The following is a 21521-nucleotide window of genomic DNA, read 5'->3' on the forward strand; positions in this document are numbered from 1 at the left end:
AGATGATTAACAAAACATGCACATGACAGTATTCATACCTTGGATTTTGTTCCGATATTGTTCAGACACCTGCTGACACAGACACAGAAGTGAGCCGTTCAGTCATCTGCACCCAAGACAACATCTTCTCATAGCCTACATATCATACTTCTCTGTTGATTGTTATCCATTGGATTGTTTCCATTTTCTGTTTTAGAAAGATTTGCACAAATATCATCCTGCTGTCCTTTTCAAAATCCAAATGTTTCAGTTGGGCAGAACCCCCACCAACCAAGGAGGTTCCTCTTATTGGGTTCTTGGAAGAACCTTTTTGGGGCAAATTTCAGTGCCAAGAACCCTTAGGTCCTTCGAAGAACTTTGATGATCTTAGAAGAACCCTTGTTGAACCCCAAATGTTTTGTGTGTATAATAACGCGCTTGGCAGGGTAAGAGTCAGTGACCTCGAGCTCGGGGACAGACAATGTCTTTGTTTTCTCATCTCTCCCACTCAGACTGACAGGACACGGGCATGTCCCTCTCTCTCTATTAGCGCGTCCCCGCCTGGCCCGTCCTAGACAATCATTAGTTTATTATTGGCCTAGTCTAAAGATAAAGGTCATGTCGGTGCCATAGCAATCGGCTGAAACAGTATGCTGCGCGCTATTGATTTTCGGTCTAGGTGGTGCAAATGAATCTCACCAGCTCCGGGAAGGACCGTACTGCTCCGTGCGCATGCGTCAAGAGGAGGCTTCTCATTTCGCTGGCTGCTTTATAGTCAGTCCCCGCAGCCCACAGTAGGCAAGACAGTCACTGCCTGTCTGTCTAGCGGAACGGATATGGCTCCCTACTCACCCCGGCTTTTTCCCAGACCCAAGCGGCTTGTTGCCAGGCGAGGGCCGACATGACAGTACACGGTCGAGAGAAGACCCCTGGCCCGCTCCGCCTGTCGGTCCCGTTAGAAGCAGGGAGAGGAGCAGGTCGATATGCGGTGCTGCTGGTCCTGTGCGCGCTGTGCTACAGCAACTCTCTGCACGGGGAGTTCGTGCACGACGATGTGTGGGCTATCAGCAATAACCCCGACGTCCGGCCCGGGTCCAGCCTGCAGAACATCTTCACCAACGACTTTTGGGGCAAGAGGATGGCGGATAACACGAGCCACAAGTCCTACAGACCGTTATGCATCCTCACCTTCAAGTAAGTTCTCTCTCTCCCCTATAGCTCTCTGTGGTTATCTTCCCAGCATCGGTTGCAAAGTCTCTGTAGTTAACTTGAACAGCTTGGTCTCGGGCTTGAATGAGAAACAATGTTGCTGAAGTTGGTGGCAATGTCCATAAATGCGCTGGCCTCGTCAGCTATCCAACTTGTGATCCGATACAATTAATACCATGTATCGGGTTCTCCGAAATGGGCTAACGTCATAGACTAGCCTACTGTAGGTTTCTTCATGCTTTGAGCTGGGTTGAGCTTGGTCGATCGCCAGCGGCTATGAAGGACGCACATCTGCACCTACCATCACCAAACATGTACGTAGCCTATAATGGGTTATAATCAGAATGATACGGCGGTCAGGTTGCGCAGTTAGCTAAACTTGCTGAAGCGTGCCATGAACACTGCACACTCGCAAGAAAATACGATTTTATTTGTGCTCCTTCATCTTAGAATATGTTACAGAAATGCAACGTGAAACATTTTCAAATATCCTAGAGTCGAAATACAGCTGGACCTGACAGATGTTGACCGTTTTTTTGCCTACACACTTGTTGCTTCTGTGGAGTCCCTGAATTCGCTCTCAACGTTCACTTCAATGTATTTTTGGCGGATATGTTTGACGCTGCAGAACATTGAGCGGACACATTTTGGGATATTAGTGTTGAATGTTGTCGTTCAAGGGAACTTTTCCAGCCAGTGTCAATTTAATCTCCGGGCACACACACACTGGAGAGGACGTGTCACAGGCAGCGCAATGGGACGCGGGAGGGATCTGGCTCTCCGCGCAAGCATTAGTCAACCAGAAACATTAATAGTTTACAGATTTCACAGATTGATGAAAAACACACTACAGACTATTTGAAAGATGTGTTGATATGAAAACTACAAAAAATAATAATTGACAGAACTGTAGGCTCTGTTTCTATCTAGCACACATAGGATAGATATTTAACCCTGATTTAACTAGGCAAGTCAGTTAAGAACAAATTCTTATTTACAATGATGGCCTAACCCTAACCCGGCCGGTTGTGATACAGCCTTGAATTGAACCAGGGTCTGTAGTGACGCCTTTAGCACCGCTGCGCCACTCGGTTGCCCAAAAGAGGGGGAAGTGAAGTGTTATAATAATAGACATGTCCAGCAGGTCTGTATGTAATCAGTGAGGACACAACGTGCTTGGATTTCTTCAGCAGACAGTAAAGTTGAAATATAGACAATAGATATGAAAAGACTGGAATACTAACATGAAGCGTCAGGCGGTAGACAACCATGGGATTAACCCATTCTCTGCCTGGTAAAGCTTTGTACTTTTTCTTTGCACAGGGCTGTGGATACACACACACACGCACCATCCTATGTATGGGACTTATCTATTCTAATACTTTGCTTAGTAAGACATCATCTCCACTGTCACACTGTCGCTGTATCCTCTGACCTCTTCTCAGAGCCTGAACCGTTTGACAACAGTGTGCTGCTCCTCCCCGACACCGCACGATGCGCCAGAAAATACATGTCAAATAAGTGTTTCTTTCTCTGCGCTACATTCCTCAGTGTTGAGCGTAGGTATCAGCATCCTCTTTGAAAAGGGCACATTCAGAGCTGAAGACGTGTGATGCTGATTATGACAACAGAGAGGTTGTCAGCTGCTGTGTGTGTGCTGAATACTTAGTGCACTGGTTAAGGGGGAGAGGGAAGGCTGATGTGCTGATGCTTTGAATGGGTTTCTCTCTTTTGAGGCGATGGATGGAGCATCTGGTTGTGTAGCGCTCTCCTTCTGGTTCTGCAGTTGGTTACCCACACACTGCTGCCAAGCCAAGCAGCTGAATCTCCATCTACACATAGCCCCAAAGCCGGCCAGATTCATTCTCTGTGGTGTGTACGCTCACGCACAGGCACAAGCCTCTCCTGCGTGTCTTACTGTCTCAAGTCTGTAGTCTAATACTTTGTGACGGCACAGAGAGAAGGGAGGAGAGGAGTTGTCAGTGTCTCTGACACTACAGTACCTTGTCTGGTCTCCTCTGTATGTTCTTTAAATTCAGACTAAATTGGGCAAATCTGACTCACATTTACATGTATGCTTCATTATTATGGGAGAAGGGCCTATTTATCACATGTACAGTATATGGGACGGTGGTACATATGGACACACACACACACACACACACACACACACACACACACACGTCCTAGGAAGATCTGCTAGGTATATCTGTCATTTCAACACGCTGAGACTCACACCTCATACACACACACACCGACACACGCACACATACACCACACCTGTGCATGTGGGGGCTCTGTGCTCAGTATAGCGGTGTGTTTCTGTGTCCGTGATCACTGTCGGGCCTCTGAGACAGTACTCAAGGTGAAGGACACACACCCCTGAAGCACTCTAATGTAGCCTACTAATGGAACAATGGCTTTGGGGAGAGAGCAGGAGGGGGACCAGGGGCGAGGGGGAGATAGGAGGAGGTAGAGAGAAGGAGGGAGGGAGGGAGTGAATGGGATGAAAAGAGAGGGGGGTGACAACAGAGAATGACAGAAAAACAGGCTATGAGATCACGTCACAGCTTACAGTCCAGAGCCCCCACCCCCCACCCCACCCCGAATCACACCCAGGGGACATAGTATAAACATGGTATAAACAGTGTAAAGGCGCTTGTCGTAACCTCTGAAGCCTCTGTCATATCCCCTGTCCCCTCCAGCACAGCCAGGCTGCCTAGGGACAGTTACTGCGTGCTTTAGGAGCTGGATACCTGTCTGTTTCAGCATTGACCAGTGTGACCACTCTACCTGCACGGTTCAACACTTCTAGCACAATACAGGGACTATAGTGCTGTAGCTAGGCAACGGTTAAGCATACATGACACCTGTACAGTGGTGGGCCTAGAGTTTTTCCTGGTCAGGGGATGTGGTGTGGAAAACCTCCAGATCCTAGTCGTAGGCTATAAGAAAGGCCTTGTTTTTCCGGGTCAGATCACATTGCCAGGAAATTGTCCACTGTCCAGTCTCTGGTCTCTAATTGAAATGCATTGGTCTTAATAACAGAGTGCACATCCGCCATGACTCACTGAGAAGGCCTATAACGAGATCACATCAGAGGGCCGGCTTACACATGTTAATACCCTCTCCTCGGGGCATGCTACAACATCCACTATGTCTGATCTATGATGTAACACAGGAAATAGGAGGGGTTGAGCCTGCTTTTCATCATCACTTAATGGATTGGACGATGGCTTTTATGAGGCATCCCCATTATCGCTTATGTATGACAATCAGCTCGACGGTCTTTCCCCCATTAAAACCCATGTTATGTTCTCTTTAGATTCCCTTCTGTCTAGTTAAGTTCTGTTTTCAGATTCTCCAAGTCTTTCATCCTGGAAATGTATGGGTTTCTTCAGTATTAGGAGTCAGACTGTGCAGGCGGTTTAATGATGAGAGAAACAGGCTGTTTTACAGAGATGGTGTAGTGCTGTAATTGAATTCATAATGGAGGTTTGGGTTTGGGATTCTTCTCTACTCTGAGACGGGGGAGGAATCGCTTAATATATGAGGGCGTAATTACCAGCTCACGTAGAAATGCTTTTATGTAACCTGAACTAATGGTTTTCGGTACCTGGGTGTGTAATGGAGATTTTACTATTGTGTTATAACTGTGTGTGGGTAGGGGAAAAATGTCATTTGAATAGACTAATATATGCAGATATAAGATATTTGATATAAAGATTTCAAATGGCTTATCTCAGCCTTATTACACCATCAAAAAACTAGTAATTAAGGGAAGGGAATGTCCTCAACCAAAATAAATTTAATTGTATTAAATTCATGTAATTACCTTAAGTTAGATACCAGTCCTGAATTTAATTGACTGAGGTCGAATGGAATTGACCCCAGCCAGGATTGGACTGTAGTCATTGGTGATGGTGGCAACTGTAAAGGAGGGTCACAGTTCCCGACACAGTGTGGCTGTGAAACATTAGCAGCGAATGTTTCATATCCTGCAGTTTTAGTTTTAATAAGTCTCTAGTCTCTTTTCTCTCTAATTATGATGGTAAAATGGTGATTACAATCTTTCTCTCTCTCTCTCTCTCTCTCTCTCTCTCTCTCTCTCTCTCTCTCTCTATCAGATTGAACATCCTCTTGGGTGGAATGACCCCTCTCTACTTCCATGTGGTTAACGTGTGTCTTCACTGTGCCGTGACCTGTCTGCTCATGCACACGTGTGATCGTTGCGTGTTCGACGACCCCCGTCTGGCCTTCCTCACCGCCCTCCTCTTCGCTGTGCACCCCATACACACTGAGGCTGTGAGTATGCACACACACACACACACGACCCCCTCTAGCAGACATGCTTCTTCTCAATGACTCCTCCCTCACGTGTAAGACCAATGACATGGATTCCTTCACATACTGTAGAGTAGCACTACTTTGTGACACATGCAGTCCTCCTCTGACGTGGTAATCTGTGACTGTGTCTTGACATGTGAGACAGGCTCAGGGCTCTCACTCACTCATCTCGCTACTGGGGGAATCAGGTCCCTGTTCAATAAGTCTGGAAAAGGCAACCTTCCCGTTTTCATATTGCAGTTCCAGCTCCGTGAATTTAGCTTTGAATGTTTCAAAAGTAGCGAGGCAATTTTTACAATTTGGGAAATGATTGCAAATCCTGTGTTGAGGCGAATCATAATTCATACTCACAGGTGAAAGAAGAAGAAAGACAGATGTGTTAAAGTTAGAGAGAGAGAGAGAGAGAGAGAGAGAGAGAGAGAGAGAGAGAGAGAGACAGAGAGAGAGAGAGAGAGAGAGAGAGAGAGAGACAGACAGACAGAGTGAGAGATGAAAAGGGAGAAAGAGAAAAATGTGGAGAGAGAGAGAGAGAGAGAGAGAGAGAGAGAGAGAGAGAGAGAGAGAGAGAGAGAGACAGACAGACAGAGTGAGAGATGAAAAGGGAGAAAGAGAAAAATGTGGAGAGAGAGAGAGAGAGAGAGAGAGAGAGAGAGAGACTACTCCCAGTCTGTGCCTAGCATCCCAATCAGTTCCCTTCAACCTTCCATCTGGCCCCAGGGCCAGATTCAGCCCAGGCTTCATCGCCCAACCTTCTCCCTAAACCATAAGCTAATCACGGGCCAACCTCCAGCTCATAACCCCTGTCCACAGCCACTCGAATGAGTCTTTAGCTTCCTAGCTCATACCAGCACTAGCCTCCCTAGCGTAATTTTTCTGGAGCTTCAGTCCCAGTCCCATTTCCACACAGTGTCAGTCTTCCAGGCAATCATGCAGTAAGTAGTCAGTCATTCTGAGGTCTGGGGCTGATGCCGGGGCTGTGTAGTGGCAGGTCTTTGGCAGTGCTGTGTCTCTGCAGTGAGTGACTGTGCCAGTGGTGCCAGAGTCTGATGAACTCAGTGCAGTAAACCGGTTATGTTATTAGCCAGGGTACCAGCTGGAGTTCACTTCACTTATACTGATGAGGAAGGACACACACAGACACACACACATACACACACACAAACACACACACACAGACACCACAATAAGACAGAGATTAAAAAGTGGTCTATCCCTCATCCACCCTCTCCGTGAAGCTCCTGGCATCACACAGTCCCTGTCTCCGTATGCAATATGGCCGCCATAAAGATGCAGTCATTCAGTTCTCCAGCCAGTGAATGGAGGTGCTGTTCAAGGCTGAAAGCCCTCTATTCATCCCACTCTTCTCTCCTCTCTTCTCAATGGCGACTGCTGAGACAGACTGGTCAGGTCATGTGGGGATCCCACTGACCGTCTGTGTGTCTCACTGTCCACTTAGGCACAAACATGGTTGGCATGGCGAAGTAGATGTTGAGTGTGTTAGCTGTAGGGAAAAGACAGGCCAGACAGTGGTGAGGGACGCCATACTGTAGATTGAATCATTTTTCTCCTGACTTTAAAAACCATGTTATTGAGAAAATACTTATTTTGCGAGAGAGACAGACAGAGAGACAGACAGAGAGAGACAGAGAGAGAGAGACAGACAGAGAGAGAGAGAGACAGACAGAGAGACAGACAGAGAGAGACAGAGAGAGAGAGACAGACAGAGAGAGAGAGAGACAGACAGAGAGAGACAGACAGAGAGACAGACAGAGAGAGAGAGACAGACAGAGAGACAGACAGAGAGAGACAGAGAGAGAGAGAGACAGAGAGAGAGAGACAGACAGAGAGAGAGAGAGACAGAGAGAGAGAGACAGACAGAGAGAGACAGACAGACAGACAGACAGACAGACAGACAGACAGACAGACAGACAGACAGACAGACAGACAGACAGACAGACAGACAGACAGACAGACAGACAGACAGACAGACAGACAGACAGACAGAGAGAGAGAGATTCTACTCCATGTGTAGGTTTTGGAGTGGGGAAGCTGCAGCTGTATTCAAATTCCTGCAAAATGATGTAATTGGCTAGAATGAGGTAGTCTGCGTTTGTGTGTGTGTGTTTGTGCCAGTGAAGAGAGCCCAGTGTGTGTGGAGCAGACCAGGCCAGGAGACAGCAGTGGAGAGGTGGGAGAGCCATACTTACTATTTCAGCAGCTCTGGTCAACACAATAGCTATTATTGAAACACCTTTGTGTCCGTTCGAGACAGATCAGTGTATCACTGTCACCATTGTCAGATGTACCGTGTATCTCTAGGTTTATGGACATGTTTGGTGCTGGGTTAAATAGGAGTGGTATGGTACTGACTAGCGTCCTGCCCAGGGGGTGTACTTGTACATCAAGCTGCCTCACGCTACAGAAACAGGATGGGCTCAGGCCGTTCTGGCTTGGACAAGGCTAATTACTGACTACTGTAGTAGGGATGTGTGGTGAGGTAGTACTTTACTGTAATAGGGATGTGTGGTGTCATGACGTTGCCCTCTTTGGGTACAGCAAGCCCTACCCCCCTCTCCCTGTCTCCTACACCCAGGCTGCTGTGGTCAGCGAGAGGTCGTAAATTCCTGGAGGAGATTATCTGCTCATGGCCACAGTATAGAGACAGAGTGAATTTACATAGAGAACAAAGACATTTCTTCCACCTCACAGAACTTGAGGTCCGAAAAACATTTATGTTCTGGAGAAGGTATAAAAGATCGGTGAAGAATCCAGCTACAAACTGGTCCGTTTGGTACAATTTTGTGAAACTCATGGGAGACAATACGGCCACATTACCATAACACTGTTTATATAATAGCCTCAGATATGAGGCTTACATCTAATTGTTGTATAAGATGAATGAGTTTGGATGATACTGTTTGTGGAATTGTGTAATGTGATTTTGGAATATTTAATGAAGTAAACTCCAATTCCCTTTGGAGTTTAACTAAATCAGAGGACCGCCCACGAGCACAGTTATGGTCAGGCATCCTGGGACAGGCCTTTTTCTGCTCTCCCGAATAAAACCCCCACTGTGAGAATTTCTCAACAGACCATGTTTCCCTCAATTACGAGAGGACGAAGGTTGCAGACCAGCTTACCTCTATAACGAGAGGGCCAAGGTTTGAGTAGATGGCTGAATCTTTTAACCATACCACGTGGTTAAACTCTTAGACTATAGATACTGACAGAATAAGAACAAGTCTTTGATATTAATTACTAGTCTGCAGCTAGGAATTCGGTATCATTGAACGCGAAGACCAACACCCGCTTAAACATCTATCCATAACGACATGAATGAATGTCACTCTGAACTATCCCTTCTGACCACGACAGAGAGAGAGAGAGGAAGGACGCTCTCCAACAGAAACAAACTTTTCAACAGAGACCCCGACGACACACTGAGCGTAAATATATATATTGATTGCAATTGTTCCCGAATGAGTGAGCGTTCATGTGCAAAGGATTAGCATTTCAATTGTTATAATTATCAACTGTGCGTTGTCTTAACTCAGTCGACCCCCACTTCCCTTTTGTCTAACAAGCCGCCATGCCGGTTTAGCCCACTAGGGCACATTCCCCTATCATTTCTTATAACCATATTTACTTTGTTTGTTTGTGTGTGCACTTCTGTGATTGTTTAGTTAGTTAATAAATAAATGATTTTAAGACAACTGATGTATGGATGACTCATAGTGAAGACTGCGTTCGTGCAGATAACCAACAATTTACGACGTTGGAATGAGACTAACGTGAGGTAAAGAAGAATTCATTAATCAGAAGACTATTGATCAGATATGAAAATATCTGAAAAGTTATATTAGGAAAATTATAACTTTAATCGGAATATTTTCCTTGGTTCCCCGACTTCCTTTTTAATTACAGTTACATAATTAATCAGTTTAATCGCGTAATACTAGAGAATCTTTGATATAAACTAAAAGTCTTCATTTAATGATAGTAAAGACACGACAGTGGTGAGGTAGTACTTTACTGTAGTAGAGGTGTGTGTTGAGGTAGTACTTTACTGTAGTAGAGGTGTGTGGTGAGGTAGTACTTTACTGTAGTAGAGGTGTGTGGTGAGGTAGTACTTTACTGTAGTAGAGGTGTGTGGTGAGGTAGTACTTTACTGTAGTAGAGGTGTGTTGAGCTAGTACTTTACTGTAGTAGAGGTGTGTGTTGAGGTAGTACTTTACTGTAGTAGAGGTGTGTGGTGAGGTAGTACTTTACTGTAGTAGAGGTGTGTGGTGAGGTAGTACTTTACTGTAGTAGAGGTGTGTTGAGCTAGTACTTTACTGTAGTAGAGGTGTGTGGTGAGGTAGTACTTTACTGTAGTAGAGGTGTGTTGAGCTAGTACTTTACTGTAGTAGAGGTGTGTGTTGAGGTAGTACTTTACTGTAGTAGAGGTGTGGTGAGCTAGTACTTTACTGTAGTAGAGGTGTGTGGTTAGGTAGTACTTTACTGTAGTAGGGGTGTGTGGTAGGGTAGTACTTTGCTGTAGTACTTTTAAACTTGGACAAAACAGAGATGCTTGTTCTAGGTCCCAAGAAACAAAGAGATCTTCTGTTGAATCTGACAGTCAATCTTAATGGTTGTACAGTCGTCTCAAATAAAATTATGAAGGACCTCGGCGTTACTCTGGACCCTGATCTCTCTTTTGAAGAACATATCAAGACTGTTTCAAGGACAGCTTTTTTCCATCTACGTAACATTGCAAAAATCAGAAACTTTCTGTCCAAAAATGATGCAGAAAAATTAATCCATGCTTTTGTCACTTCTAGGTTAGACTACTGCAATGCTCTACTTTCCGGCTACCCGGATAAAGCACTAAATAAACTTCAGTTAGTGCTAAATACAGCTGCTAGAATCCTGACTAGAACCCAAAAAATTGATCATATTACTCCAGTGCTAGCCTCCCTACACTGGCTTCCTGTTAAGGCTAGGGCTGATTTCAAGGTTTTACTGCTGACCTACAAAGCATTACATGGACTTGCTCCTACCTATCTCTCTGATTTGGTCCTGCCGTACATACCTACATGTACGCTACGGTCACAAGACGCAGGCCTCCTAATTATCCCTAGAATTTCTAAGCAAACAGCTGGAGGCAGGGCTTTCTCCTATAGAGCTCAATTTTTATGGAATGGTCTGCCTACCCATGTGAGAGACGCAAACTCGGTCTTAACCTTTAAGTCTTTACTGAAGACACATCTCTTCAGTGGGTCATATGATTGAGTGTAGTCTGGCCCAGGAGTGTGAAGGTGAACGGAAAGGCTCTGGAGCAACAAACCGCCCTTGCTGTCTCTGCCTGGCCGGTTCCGTGGTAGGGTAGTACTTTACTGTAATAGGGGTTTGTGGTAAGGTAGTACTTTACTGTAGTAGAGGTGTGTGGTGAGGTAGTACTTTACTGTAGTAGAGGTGTGTGGTGAGCTAGTACTTTACTGTAGTAGATGTGTGTGGTAAGGTAGTACCTTACTGTGGTAGGGTAGTACTTTACTGTAGTAGGGGTGTGTGGTAAGGTAGTACTTTACTGTAGTAGGGGTTTGTGGTAAGGTAGTACTTTACTGTAGTAGAGGTGTGTGGTAGGGTAGTACTTTACTGTAATAGGGGTTTGTGGTAAGGTAGTACTTTACTGTAGTAGAGGTGTGTGGTAGGGTAGTACTTTACTGTAGTAGGGGTTTGTGGTAAGGTAGTACTTTACTGTGGTAGGGGTTTGTGGTGGGGTAGTACTTTACTGTAATAGGGGTTTGTGGTAAGGTAGTACTTTACTGTAGTAGAGGTGTGTGGTGAGCTAGTACTTTACTGTAGTAGAGGTGTGTGGTAAGGTAGTACTTTACTGTGGTAGGGTGTGTGGTAAGGTAGTACTTTACTGTAGTAGGGGTGTGTGGTAAGGTAGTACTTTACTGTAGTAGAGGTGTGTGGTAATGTAGTACTTTACTGTAGTAGAGGTGTGTGGTAATGTAGTACTTTACTGTAGTAGAGGTGTGTGGTGAGGTAGTACTTTACTGTAGTAGGGGTGTGTGGTAATGTAGTACTTTACTGTAGTAGAGGTGTGTGGTGAGGTAGTACTTTACTGTAGTAGGGGTGTGTGGTAATGTAGTACTTTACTGTAGTAGGGGTGTGTGGTAATGTAGTACTTTACTATAGTAGAGGTGTGTGGTGAGGTAGTACTTTACTATAGTAGGGGTGTGTGGTAATGTAGTACTTTACTGTAGTAGGGGTGTGTGGTAATGTAGTACTTTACTGTAGTAGAGGTGTGTGGTAAGGTAGTACTTTACTGTAGTAGGGGTGTGTGGTAAGGTAGTACTTTACTGTAGTAGAGGTGTGTGGTAATGTAGTACTTTACTGTAGTAGGCGTGTGTGGTAATGTAGTACTTTACTATAGTAGGCGTGTGTGGTAAGGTAGTACTTTACTATAGTAGGCGTGTGTGCGATCAGGATAGAGTACTCAAATCCCCAGTTCCAGTCATGAGGAACCCTCTCGCCTCACGCCGTGCCTCATGAGAGAGCGAGAGAGAGAGAGCTAATACACACACACACATACACACACACACACTGTAAATCAGTACCAAATGTCCTATTAGACAATTCCAGGAGGCAGGGTGTGTCTCTAAAGCACATTCTATTAGAAACAGCTGCAGCCCTAGAAGGGTGTGGCTCAGAATGTTCTTGAATGTGTGTTTCTCACTGCGCGCACACACACACACAGCTGGTACTCCATGGGGTAGGACATTAAAGGTCTGATTTAGATATTTTAAGTGAGTGTTAAGGCTAGGAGTGTTTTTGAGTTGAGATACTGTATACTGTTAAAGAATGTGTGTTGTGTGTGTACCGAGAACACTGCTGAGTCACCTTCAGTCACAGTGGGAGGCAGGGACGGATGGAGGAAGATGAAAGGAGAGAAATAACAGAGTTGAAGGATGAAGGGCAATTGGATGAGGGGTGGGAGAAGAGGGAGAAGAGTGAAGACAGGGAAAGATGGAAGAATCTCGTCTTCTTCCTCATGAATTAAATATATAAGATATGGGGCTCCTCCCCCTGCTTTACTGATGAGCTTCTAAAGCAGGAAAAGGAAATGCCAACAGTTACTGTAGTTCATTTTTGTGTTTGTATTCCTGATTCCATATATGGTCATGAGCCAAATAATGCTTAATGAGAGCATCATCAGGAGTAATAGCAACACTTTGTATTTTCTTAAATGCAAACTGACGATTACTCAACAACAACACTCAAATAAGTGCAATATGCATGTGAAATGGCTCAGACATATTATGCTATAACATTTTCTTACAAAAATAAAAATATGCTCTCTTGTGTGACTCTCATAAAGGAGGTGTGTCTACTTCTCATTTCCCACACCTGGCTCTCACAAGCTATGTTTCTATTAACTTGTCCAGTTATTTCATTTTTCTTTGAAATTTAGAATGTTTGCAACTATTTATCTGTTATTTTACCAGGTAAGTTGACTGAGGACATGTTTTCATTGGCAGCAACGACCTGGGGAATAGTTACAGGGGAGAGGGATAAATGAGCCAATGGGGATTATTAAGTGACCATGATGGTTTGAGGGTCAGATTGGGAATTTAACCAGGACACTGGGGTTAACACGCCTACTCTTACGATAAGTGTCATGGGTTCTTTAATGACCTCAGAGAGTCAGCCGTTTAAAGTCCCATCCGAAAGACTGCACCCTACACAGGGCAATGTCCCCAATCACTGCCCTGGGGCATTGGGATATTTTTAGACCAGAGGAAAGAGTGCCTCCTACTGGCCCTCCAACACCACTTCCAGCAGCATCTGGTCTCCCATCCAGGGACTGACCAGGACCAACCCTGCTTAGCTTCAGAAGCAAGCCAGCAGTGGTATGCAGGGTGGTATGCTGCTGACTATTGCTTGCTGGGGTGCGTTTCCATTGAACTATCTTGTGTTGATTTAAAAACAGGTGGACATGAAGATGCCACAGCAACAAACAAACAAAAAAACTTTTTTGCAAAAACCTACAATGTTGAATAAAATGTTTGTGGTTGAAGTGTTTCCGTTGCCCATTAAGTCACATTGCGAGTGGAGCTTATAGTTACGTGATGACCTTATATGTACCTTCAAAGGTTTTCGCCAATCATAATTGATAAAAAAAATAAAAAAAATAATTTCCATCATCATTTTATCACAAAGAAAGTTTGACAAAATAAACACCCACCCTTGTCAAATGGGTAAAAATGTTGTCGATCTGTTGAAAATGTCTCCTATATCAGCTGTTTCCAGTACACGTGTCGCAATGTCATAGCTTTTGTCGAATAAACCTGGGCCAATGGAAACCTGTTAAGTATCTCTCTGTAGCCCTGGAGGCCCATTCATCTGTAGTAAGCGCAACACAGGGTCATTGGCCAATTCATTCACAATTTTGGCTTTAGCTTGCTTATATAGAGCGGATACTACCTGTTTTCTGAAATGGGGGCGAGAGGTGGAAGTGTGTTGGCAGCTGCATAGGCTATTCTCATTGAGCAGTGGTGACATACTCTCTCTCTCCATCACCATTGTAATCTACTGGGAAGCCCTAATTTTCCCTAACTGGAGATGTAAATGATGATGGAGTATCCTGGTTTAACGACTCCACCACTCGCCATCGCACAAAACTAGTTCCGGGCTGTTATAGTGATTGCAATGTGCACATAGGCTCTAGTTTTCTATGTATTCATTTGGATTCACAGTGCAGACCGAACCGAGGTCCCTGTACCCTTACACACACACACACACACACACACACACACACACACACACACACAGTGACATGTTGGCTGTTTTGCCAGTTTGATGAAAAGGTTCTGGGACCGACTGTTATATTTACAGACTCTCTGGAGGGTGGCAATCAATCTACTCCTTCCCGTCCTCTTCATCTATTGCTATCCCACTGCTCTCTCCTCCTTACCCCTCCCACTGCTCTCTCCATCCCCCCGTCTTCCTATCCTGGAGGTTTTGAGATTTATGATCTCACAGCTCCTATCTGACCTTGTTCATCTCTGAGTCTGACTTTTTCTCTCTCTCTCTTTCTCTGTCTCTCTCTCTCTCTCTCTGTCTCTCTCTCTCTCGCTCTATCTCTCTATCTCTGTCTCGGTCTGTGTTTTTTTTTTCGGTCTGTGTTTTTTTTCTTCCGTTGTCTGGACTAACTACCTCACAGCAGCAGAGACTTAAAAACTGCAGACCTCACTGGAACTTAACGTACCTCAGACCCAGACAGAACTGTAACACAACCTAACATCACCAGCTCACATATCACACCTAAAGTATTGCCACCTAACTAGGTCTCTCTCTTGGAGCAGATGCTCAAACATCAGCGCACTTTGTGGTAAATATACAGAAGTGACTGTCTCATCTCCAACCTGCCCTGAACTGTCTCTGGACCTCTGCTGACAGACTGTACCATAACACAGTGTTATGTAACAGAGTTATGTGTCTCAGTGTAACCTAGCAACATAATAGACTTCCCTATGGACACCCACTCTACTCTGTCACTAGTCTACAGGTTGTCCGGGTCACCTGAGCCACAGGACTAATGTAAACTCTGTTTGTGTATGTTTCAGGTGTCTGGTATCGTGGGCAGGGCGGATGTCTTGGCCTGCATGCTGTTCCTCCTGGCCTTTCTCTCCTATGTTAGGTAAGAAAACCCTAACACTCTCTCTCTCTTTCTCTCTCTCTCTCGCTCTCTCGCTCTCTCTCTCTCGCTCTCTCTCTGTCACTACTCTGGGGGGTGGATTGTGTAGTTTAATTTTTTTTTGTAATCTTTACTTAATAGCACTCCCTCCTCCCCCTTCTCTCTCTCTCTCTCTCTCTCTCTCTCCAGGAGTGTGGGTGTGTGTGGTTCTGGTTCTGCAGACTCTCTGCCCTCCACAGTGTCTGTGTGGGCGCTGGGTGCCAGCCTGCTGCTGGGCACCTGTGCTATGCTGGTCAAGGAGACGGGCATCACCGTCTTCGGGGTGTGTGTGCTCTACGATGCCCTGGTGCTCTGCCGCAAGCCCCTCCTCTTGTAAGTCCACTGTGTGTGTGTGTGTGTGTCTGTGAGTGGGTGTGTTAAGATGGCTTGATTGCCTAAGAAGCACTTTGTCACTGTTGTCAGCTTGTGTGTGAATGAGCTGGTTATATGTAATTAGCTGTATGTGTGTGTTGGAAAGAAACACATCTTTGTGTGTGTGTGCACACTCCACCCAGGTCATTTCAGTATTCCTACAGACCAGAGTTCCTGTTATTCTCTCCTAACTGTTGACTGTTCTCCTAAAAGCACGGTTGGACCAGCCAGTTAAGTTGGCGCATCAGCCATCTATCAAGACAGAATAACACGTGTGTACAGTAACAGCATGGCCAAATGTTGGTATGGGAATGTCCTGGTTTCTGCCTCTCTGGGGTGTATATTACAGAGGATTGTAAACACAGGATCAGACAAAGGGAGAGACGGGTGAAAACTACTGCTACGTAGACAGCTTTGTGTGTGTGTGTGTGTGTGTGTGTGTGTGTGTGTGTGTGTGTGTGTGTGTGTGTGTGTGTGTGTGTGTGTGTGTGTGTGTGTGTGTGTGTGTGTGTGTGTAGTCCACCCTGCCAAAGCCAGGTCCTGATGTTTTGGGGGCCTCCACCCCATGCAGTGTTGGAATGTGCTGGAATTAGCCTGTGTTCAGTGGGCTGGCCTCTGATAACACATTAGAGCGTTTAACAGTGAGGGGGGGCGTGTGTGTTTGTGTGTGTGTATTAGGGGGTTATGTTAGGGCAACTGCCCCAGGCATCTGTCATTGAGTCGTGTGGCTGTGGGACTTGAGTGTGTCTGGGTGTGTGTGCGTCACTATCCATGTGTGTCTCTGTGTGTAAATGTGTCCCTTTAGTAGTTGTATGTTTTTCTTTGTGTTTGCTCATCACACCCCGTCCTGCCAGGAATCTACTCTTGGCATCGTGTCCCTCTAAGCCATGTCCTGTGTCTTGTTTATGTCTTCCTCTGGATGGACACCTCTTAATATGACAGTGGAGAGCTCAAACTGTGTGTGTTTGCGAGTGCTACCACGGAGCAGGCTGACAGACAGCCCTGGACTACAGGCCTTTCATAGAGACTCACTGCTAAGCCTCTGTAATAGCCTTCCGTACTGTTGTAGTATTACAACAGCTGTGCTGGTCTGATAGTGAATGAGTGCACCACTAACCCCTACTGTGGGCTGATGAATGGTGTATAGCGCTACTGCTGCTACTTACTTGTGGCTTTGCTTTTTCTCCCTGCTGCTCTGGACTATTGTTCTGTTCCCAACACACACACACACACACACACACACACACACACACACACACACACACACACACACACACACACACACACACTCACACACACACACACACACACACACACACACACACACACACACACACACACACACACACACACACACACACACCCGAACAGCCGTGTTTGCCTGCTGCCAGGCCTGGCTGTGTGTTTACATGGCACAGCAACATGCCTCTGCGTCTCCAGCCAGAAAACACACACAAACTGCACACACAACTTCAATTCCCTCCAGCCACCAGAGAACGCCCAGAGTTATGTCCACAATCAGGCACCATGTCTGGGCCACAACCCTGATCTCTGCTCCCTGTCCTCAGCCACCAAAACCGCTCCTGGCCCACAGTCTTCTCTTCGTCCCCTCTTTCATGTGTTGAGCTCCATACCTTCAACCACCGGCACTGCAGCCTTGAGTCATACCCCAAACCAAGCACTGATATTGGGCTTGGACTCTCTCTCATCCCCTCCAGACCAACATCATCACTAGTAGCATCTGCTACTCACCTCACACCAACCTCACCACCATCTCTGGGGTGTGGCTATGACATCACAACACGATGGAGAGATTAATGGAGATAGAATGAGAGGGGAAGGAGGGAGAGATTAATTTGTGTGGGGGGAGAGGGTAAGAGACAGATGTGAAAGAATAGTGTGTGTGTGTGTGTTCATGCGTTTGTGTTTTTGTGTAATCCTTTGCACTATGTTAAAGCTCCACAGACAAGCCCAGAGCCCTATCAGTGTCTCAGCCAGTGGTGACAGGAACTCTCTCTGAGGGATGGCGTGTGTGTTAGTGCAGAAGAAGGAATCTCTAATTTGACCGCACGCACATCATATTTCTTCTCTGAAAGCCGATCTGCCATGGGACCTGCGGTGGGGAGACCTCGGACTTTGTGTGTGTGTGTGTGTGTGTGTGTGTGTGTGTGTGTGTGGAGCTGTGATTTGTGAATGAACCCAGCAGAAAGGGATGGAACAGAAGAGAAGAGTTGTATGTGTCTGCTGTGAGCTCCACAGGCCCTGTTAGAGGGAGAGACAGAGAGTACGTGAGCTCCACAGGCCCTGTTAGAGGGAGAGACAGAGAGTATGTGAGCTCCACAGGCCCTGTTAGAGGGAGAGACAGAGAGTACGTGAGCTCCACAGGCCCTGTTAGAGGGAGAGACAGAGAGTATGTGAGCTCCACAGGCCCTGTTAGAGGGAGAGACAGAGAGTATGTGAGCTCCACAGGCCCTGTTAGAGGGAGAGACAGAGAGTATGTGAGCTCCACAGGCCCTGTTACAGGGAGAGACAGAGAGTACGTGAGCTCCACAGGCCCTGTTAGAGGGAGAGACAGAGAGTACGTGAGCTCCACAGGCCCTGTTACAGGGAGAGACAGAGAGTATGTGAGCTCAGGCCCTGTTACAGGGAGAGACAGAGAGTATGTGAGCTCCACAGGCCCTGTTAGAGGGAGAGACAGAGAGTATGTGAGCTCCACAGGCCCTGTTAGAGGGAGAGACAGAGAGTATGTGAGCTCCACAGGCCCTGTTAGAGGGAGAGACAGAGAGTATGTGAGCTCCACAGGCCCTGTTAGAGGGAGAGACAGAGAGTACGTGAGCTCCACAGGCCCTGTTAGAGGGAGAGACAGAGAGTATGTGAGCTCCACAGGCCCTGTTAGAGGGAGAGACAGAGAGTATGTGAGCTCCACAGGCCCTGTTAGAGGGAGTTGACAGAGAGTATGTGAGCTCCACAGGCCCTGTTAGAGGGAGAGAAAGAGAGTATGTGAGCTCCACAGGCCCTGTTAGAGGGAGAGACAGAGAGTACGTGAGCTCCACAGGCCCTGTTAGAGGGAGAGACAGAGAGTATGTGAGCTCCACAGGCCCTGTTAGAGGGAGAGACAGAGAGTATGTGTATGAAGGCAGAGAGAGAGTATGTGAGCTCCACAGGCCCTGTTAGAGGGAGAGACAGAGAGTATGTGAGCTCCACAGGCCCTGTTAGAGGGAGAGACAGAGAGTATGTGAGCTCCACAGGCCCTGTTACAGGGAGAGACAGAGAGTACGTGAGCTCCACAGGCCCTGTTAGAGGGAGAGACAGAGAGTACGTGAGCTCCACAGGCCCTGTTACAGGGAGAGACAGAGAGTATGTGAGCTCAGGCCCTGTTACAGGGAGAGACAGAGAGTATGTGAGCTCCACAGGCCCTGTTAGAGGGAGAGACAGAGAGTATGTGAGCTCCACAGGCCCTGTTAGAGGGAGAGACAGAGAGTATGTGAGCTCCACAGGCCCTGTTAGAGGGAGAGACAGAGAGTATGTGAGCTCCACAGGCCCTGTTAGAGGGAGAGACAGAGAGTACGTGAGCTCCACATGCCCTGTTAGAGGGAGAGACAGAGAGTATGTGAGCTCCACAGGCCCTGTTAGAGGGAGAGACAGAGAGTACGTGAGCTCCACAGGCCCTGTTAGAGGGAGTTGACAGAGAGTATGTGAGCTCCACAGGCCCTGTTAGAGGGAGAGACAGAGAGTATGTGAGCTCCACAGGCCCTGTTAGAGGGAGAGACAGAGAGTACGTGAGCTCCACAGGCCCTGTTAGAGGGAGAGACAGAGAGTACGTGAGCTCCACAGGCCCTGTTAGAGGGAGAGACAGAGAGTATGTGAGCTCCACAGGCCCTGTTAGAGGGAGAGACAGAGAGTACGTGAGCTCCACAGGCCCTGTTAGAGGGAGAGACAGAGAGTATGTGAGCTCCACAGGCCCTGTTAGAGGGAGAGACAGAGAGTATGTGTATGAAGGCAGAGAGAGAGTATGTGAGCTCCACAGGCCCTGTTAGAGGGAGAGACAGAGAGTACGTGAGCTCCACAGGCCCTGTTAGACGGAGAGACAGAGAGTACGTGAGCTCCACAGGCCCTGTTAGAGGGAGAGACAGAGAGTATGTGAGCTCCACAGGCCCTGTTAGAGGGAGAGACAGAGAGTATGTGAGCTCCACAGGCCCTGTTAGAGGGAGAGACAGAGAGTATGTGAGCTCCACAGGCCCTGTTAGAGGGAGAGATAGAGAGTATGTGAGCTCCACAGGCCCTGTTAGAGGGAGAGACAGAGAGTACGTGAGCTCCACAGGCCCTGTTAGAGGGAGAGACAGAGGGTATGTGAGCTCCACAGGCCCTGTTAGAGGGAGAGACAGAGAGTATGTGAGCTCCACAGGCCCTGTTAGAGGGAGAGACAGAGAGTATGTGAGCTCCACAGGCCCTGTTAGAGGGAGAGACAGAGAGTATGTGAGCTCCACAGGCCCTGTTAGAGGGAGAGACAGAGAGTATGTGAGCTCCACAGGCCCTGTTAGAGGGAGAGACAGAGGGTATGTGAGCTCCACAAGCCCTGTTAGAGGGAGAGACAGAGAGTGTGTGAGCTCCACAGGCCCTGTTAGATGGAGAGAGAGAGTATGTGTATGAAGGCATAGAGAGAGGATGAGGAGAGGGAGAGAGTATTCATTGAAAACACACTCTTTTCCGGCCTCTCATCTCACTGTACTGTCTTTGATACTGGTGCCAAGGAACAGGAAATACGGATCACCTCAGGAATTCAGCAAGGAAGATCCAATAGCATTTCCAGCCAAACCCCTACGTTTCCTCTCTCCTTCTCTCTACCTTTCTCCCTCTCTCGCTCTTATCCTCTTTCACTCTTTCCACTCCCTCCATATCTCCTTTTCTCTTTTCCCCCCTCTCCCACTCTTCCCTCCGGTCGCCCTTTCTTCTGGGCGACCGGAGGGAAGAGTAGCTGTCAACATGCATTAGATATGCGTTGGAGATAGGTTAGTGATATGTGTGGGGGTGCGTTAGATCTCTCCCCACGCCTGTCCCGTGCCTGGCTCTTTGATATGCTGGGAAGATTTAATAGATGCTTATTTAATTTGGGCCTTAATTAAACACCATCAGCTGTTCATGTATCTACAGGCTGGACTAACTGATAGAACTGAGGGAGGGAGTGGGAGGGAAAATAGAGAGAGAGAGAGAGAGAGAGCGAGAGGGAAGGAATTAAGGAGGGAGAGAAAGATGGAGATAGTATGTGAGCCTGTGTGTACGCTATGTAATATTTGTGTGTGTGTGTGTGTGTGTGTGTGTGTGTGTGTGTGTGTGTGTGTGTGTGTGTGTGCGTGTGCGCGTGCGCACTCGGTCAACTATCTGTAATGAGAGCCCTTGGGCCACAGCTCTCTGGCCTGTTTGGAGACCTGTCACTGATAAGCAGGGTATGTGAATGGTGGGAAATCCTGCTCATCGCTCATGGAGCAGTACTTGCTCCAGCACTCCACGTCCTTTCCAACCGCTAAAAACCACTCCACGCTCACAGGACAAAAAAAACTGACACCACAAATTCGCTCCGTTCATTAAAATCACAATTTAACCATCAACCCATCTATTTATGTGATGACCTGTACCTGCAATTTGGTTGTGAGGTATTGAAACCAAACCATATGATTGGAATGAAAAGTACTTTAATGAACATGAAAAGGTGAATGTAAGAAGCCCTCATCATTTCAAGTAGGCTACAGGTCATATTAAACAGCATATAAACACGCTAAATAGGTCAGGAGCCAGACAGGGAGCCTAAGAAAGAACGGAAATTAATTATTTTGGCTATATTATATCAAGTCTATAACCTACAAAGAAATACATTGTGAAGAATTTCCGAGTG

General features: G+C 46.7%; 1 protein-coding gene across 1 annotated transcript in view; it reads left to right on the forward strand.

The window, feature by feature from the left end:
• The first annotated feature begins 756 nt into the window (after positions 1-756).
• Positions 757-21521, forward strand: part of LOC110490323 (transmembrane O-mannosyltransferase targeting cadherins 1) — a 110829-nt gene continuing 90064 nt past the window's right edge. Inside the window, exons 1-4 of the mRNA XM_036944636.1 lie at positions 757-1173; positions 5316-5493; positions 15150-15223; positions 15410-15592. Of these exons, the coding sequence (XP_036800531.1) occupies positions 881-1173; positions 5316-5493; positions 15150-15223; positions 15410-15592 (728 nt within the window). The 5' untranslated portion in view covers positions 757-880. The remainder of the gene's footprint in view (positions 1174-5315; positions 5494-15149; positions 15224-15409; positions 15593-21521) is intronic.

Source organism: Oncorhynchus mykiss, chromosome 15, assembly GCF_013265735.2.
Source record: "Oncorhynchus mykiss isolate Arlee chromosome 15, USDA_OmykA_1.1, whole genome shotgun sequence".
Lineage (NCBI taxonomy): Eukaryota > Metazoa > Chordata > Actinopteri > Salmoniformes > Salmonidae > Oncorhynchus > Oncorhynchus mykiss.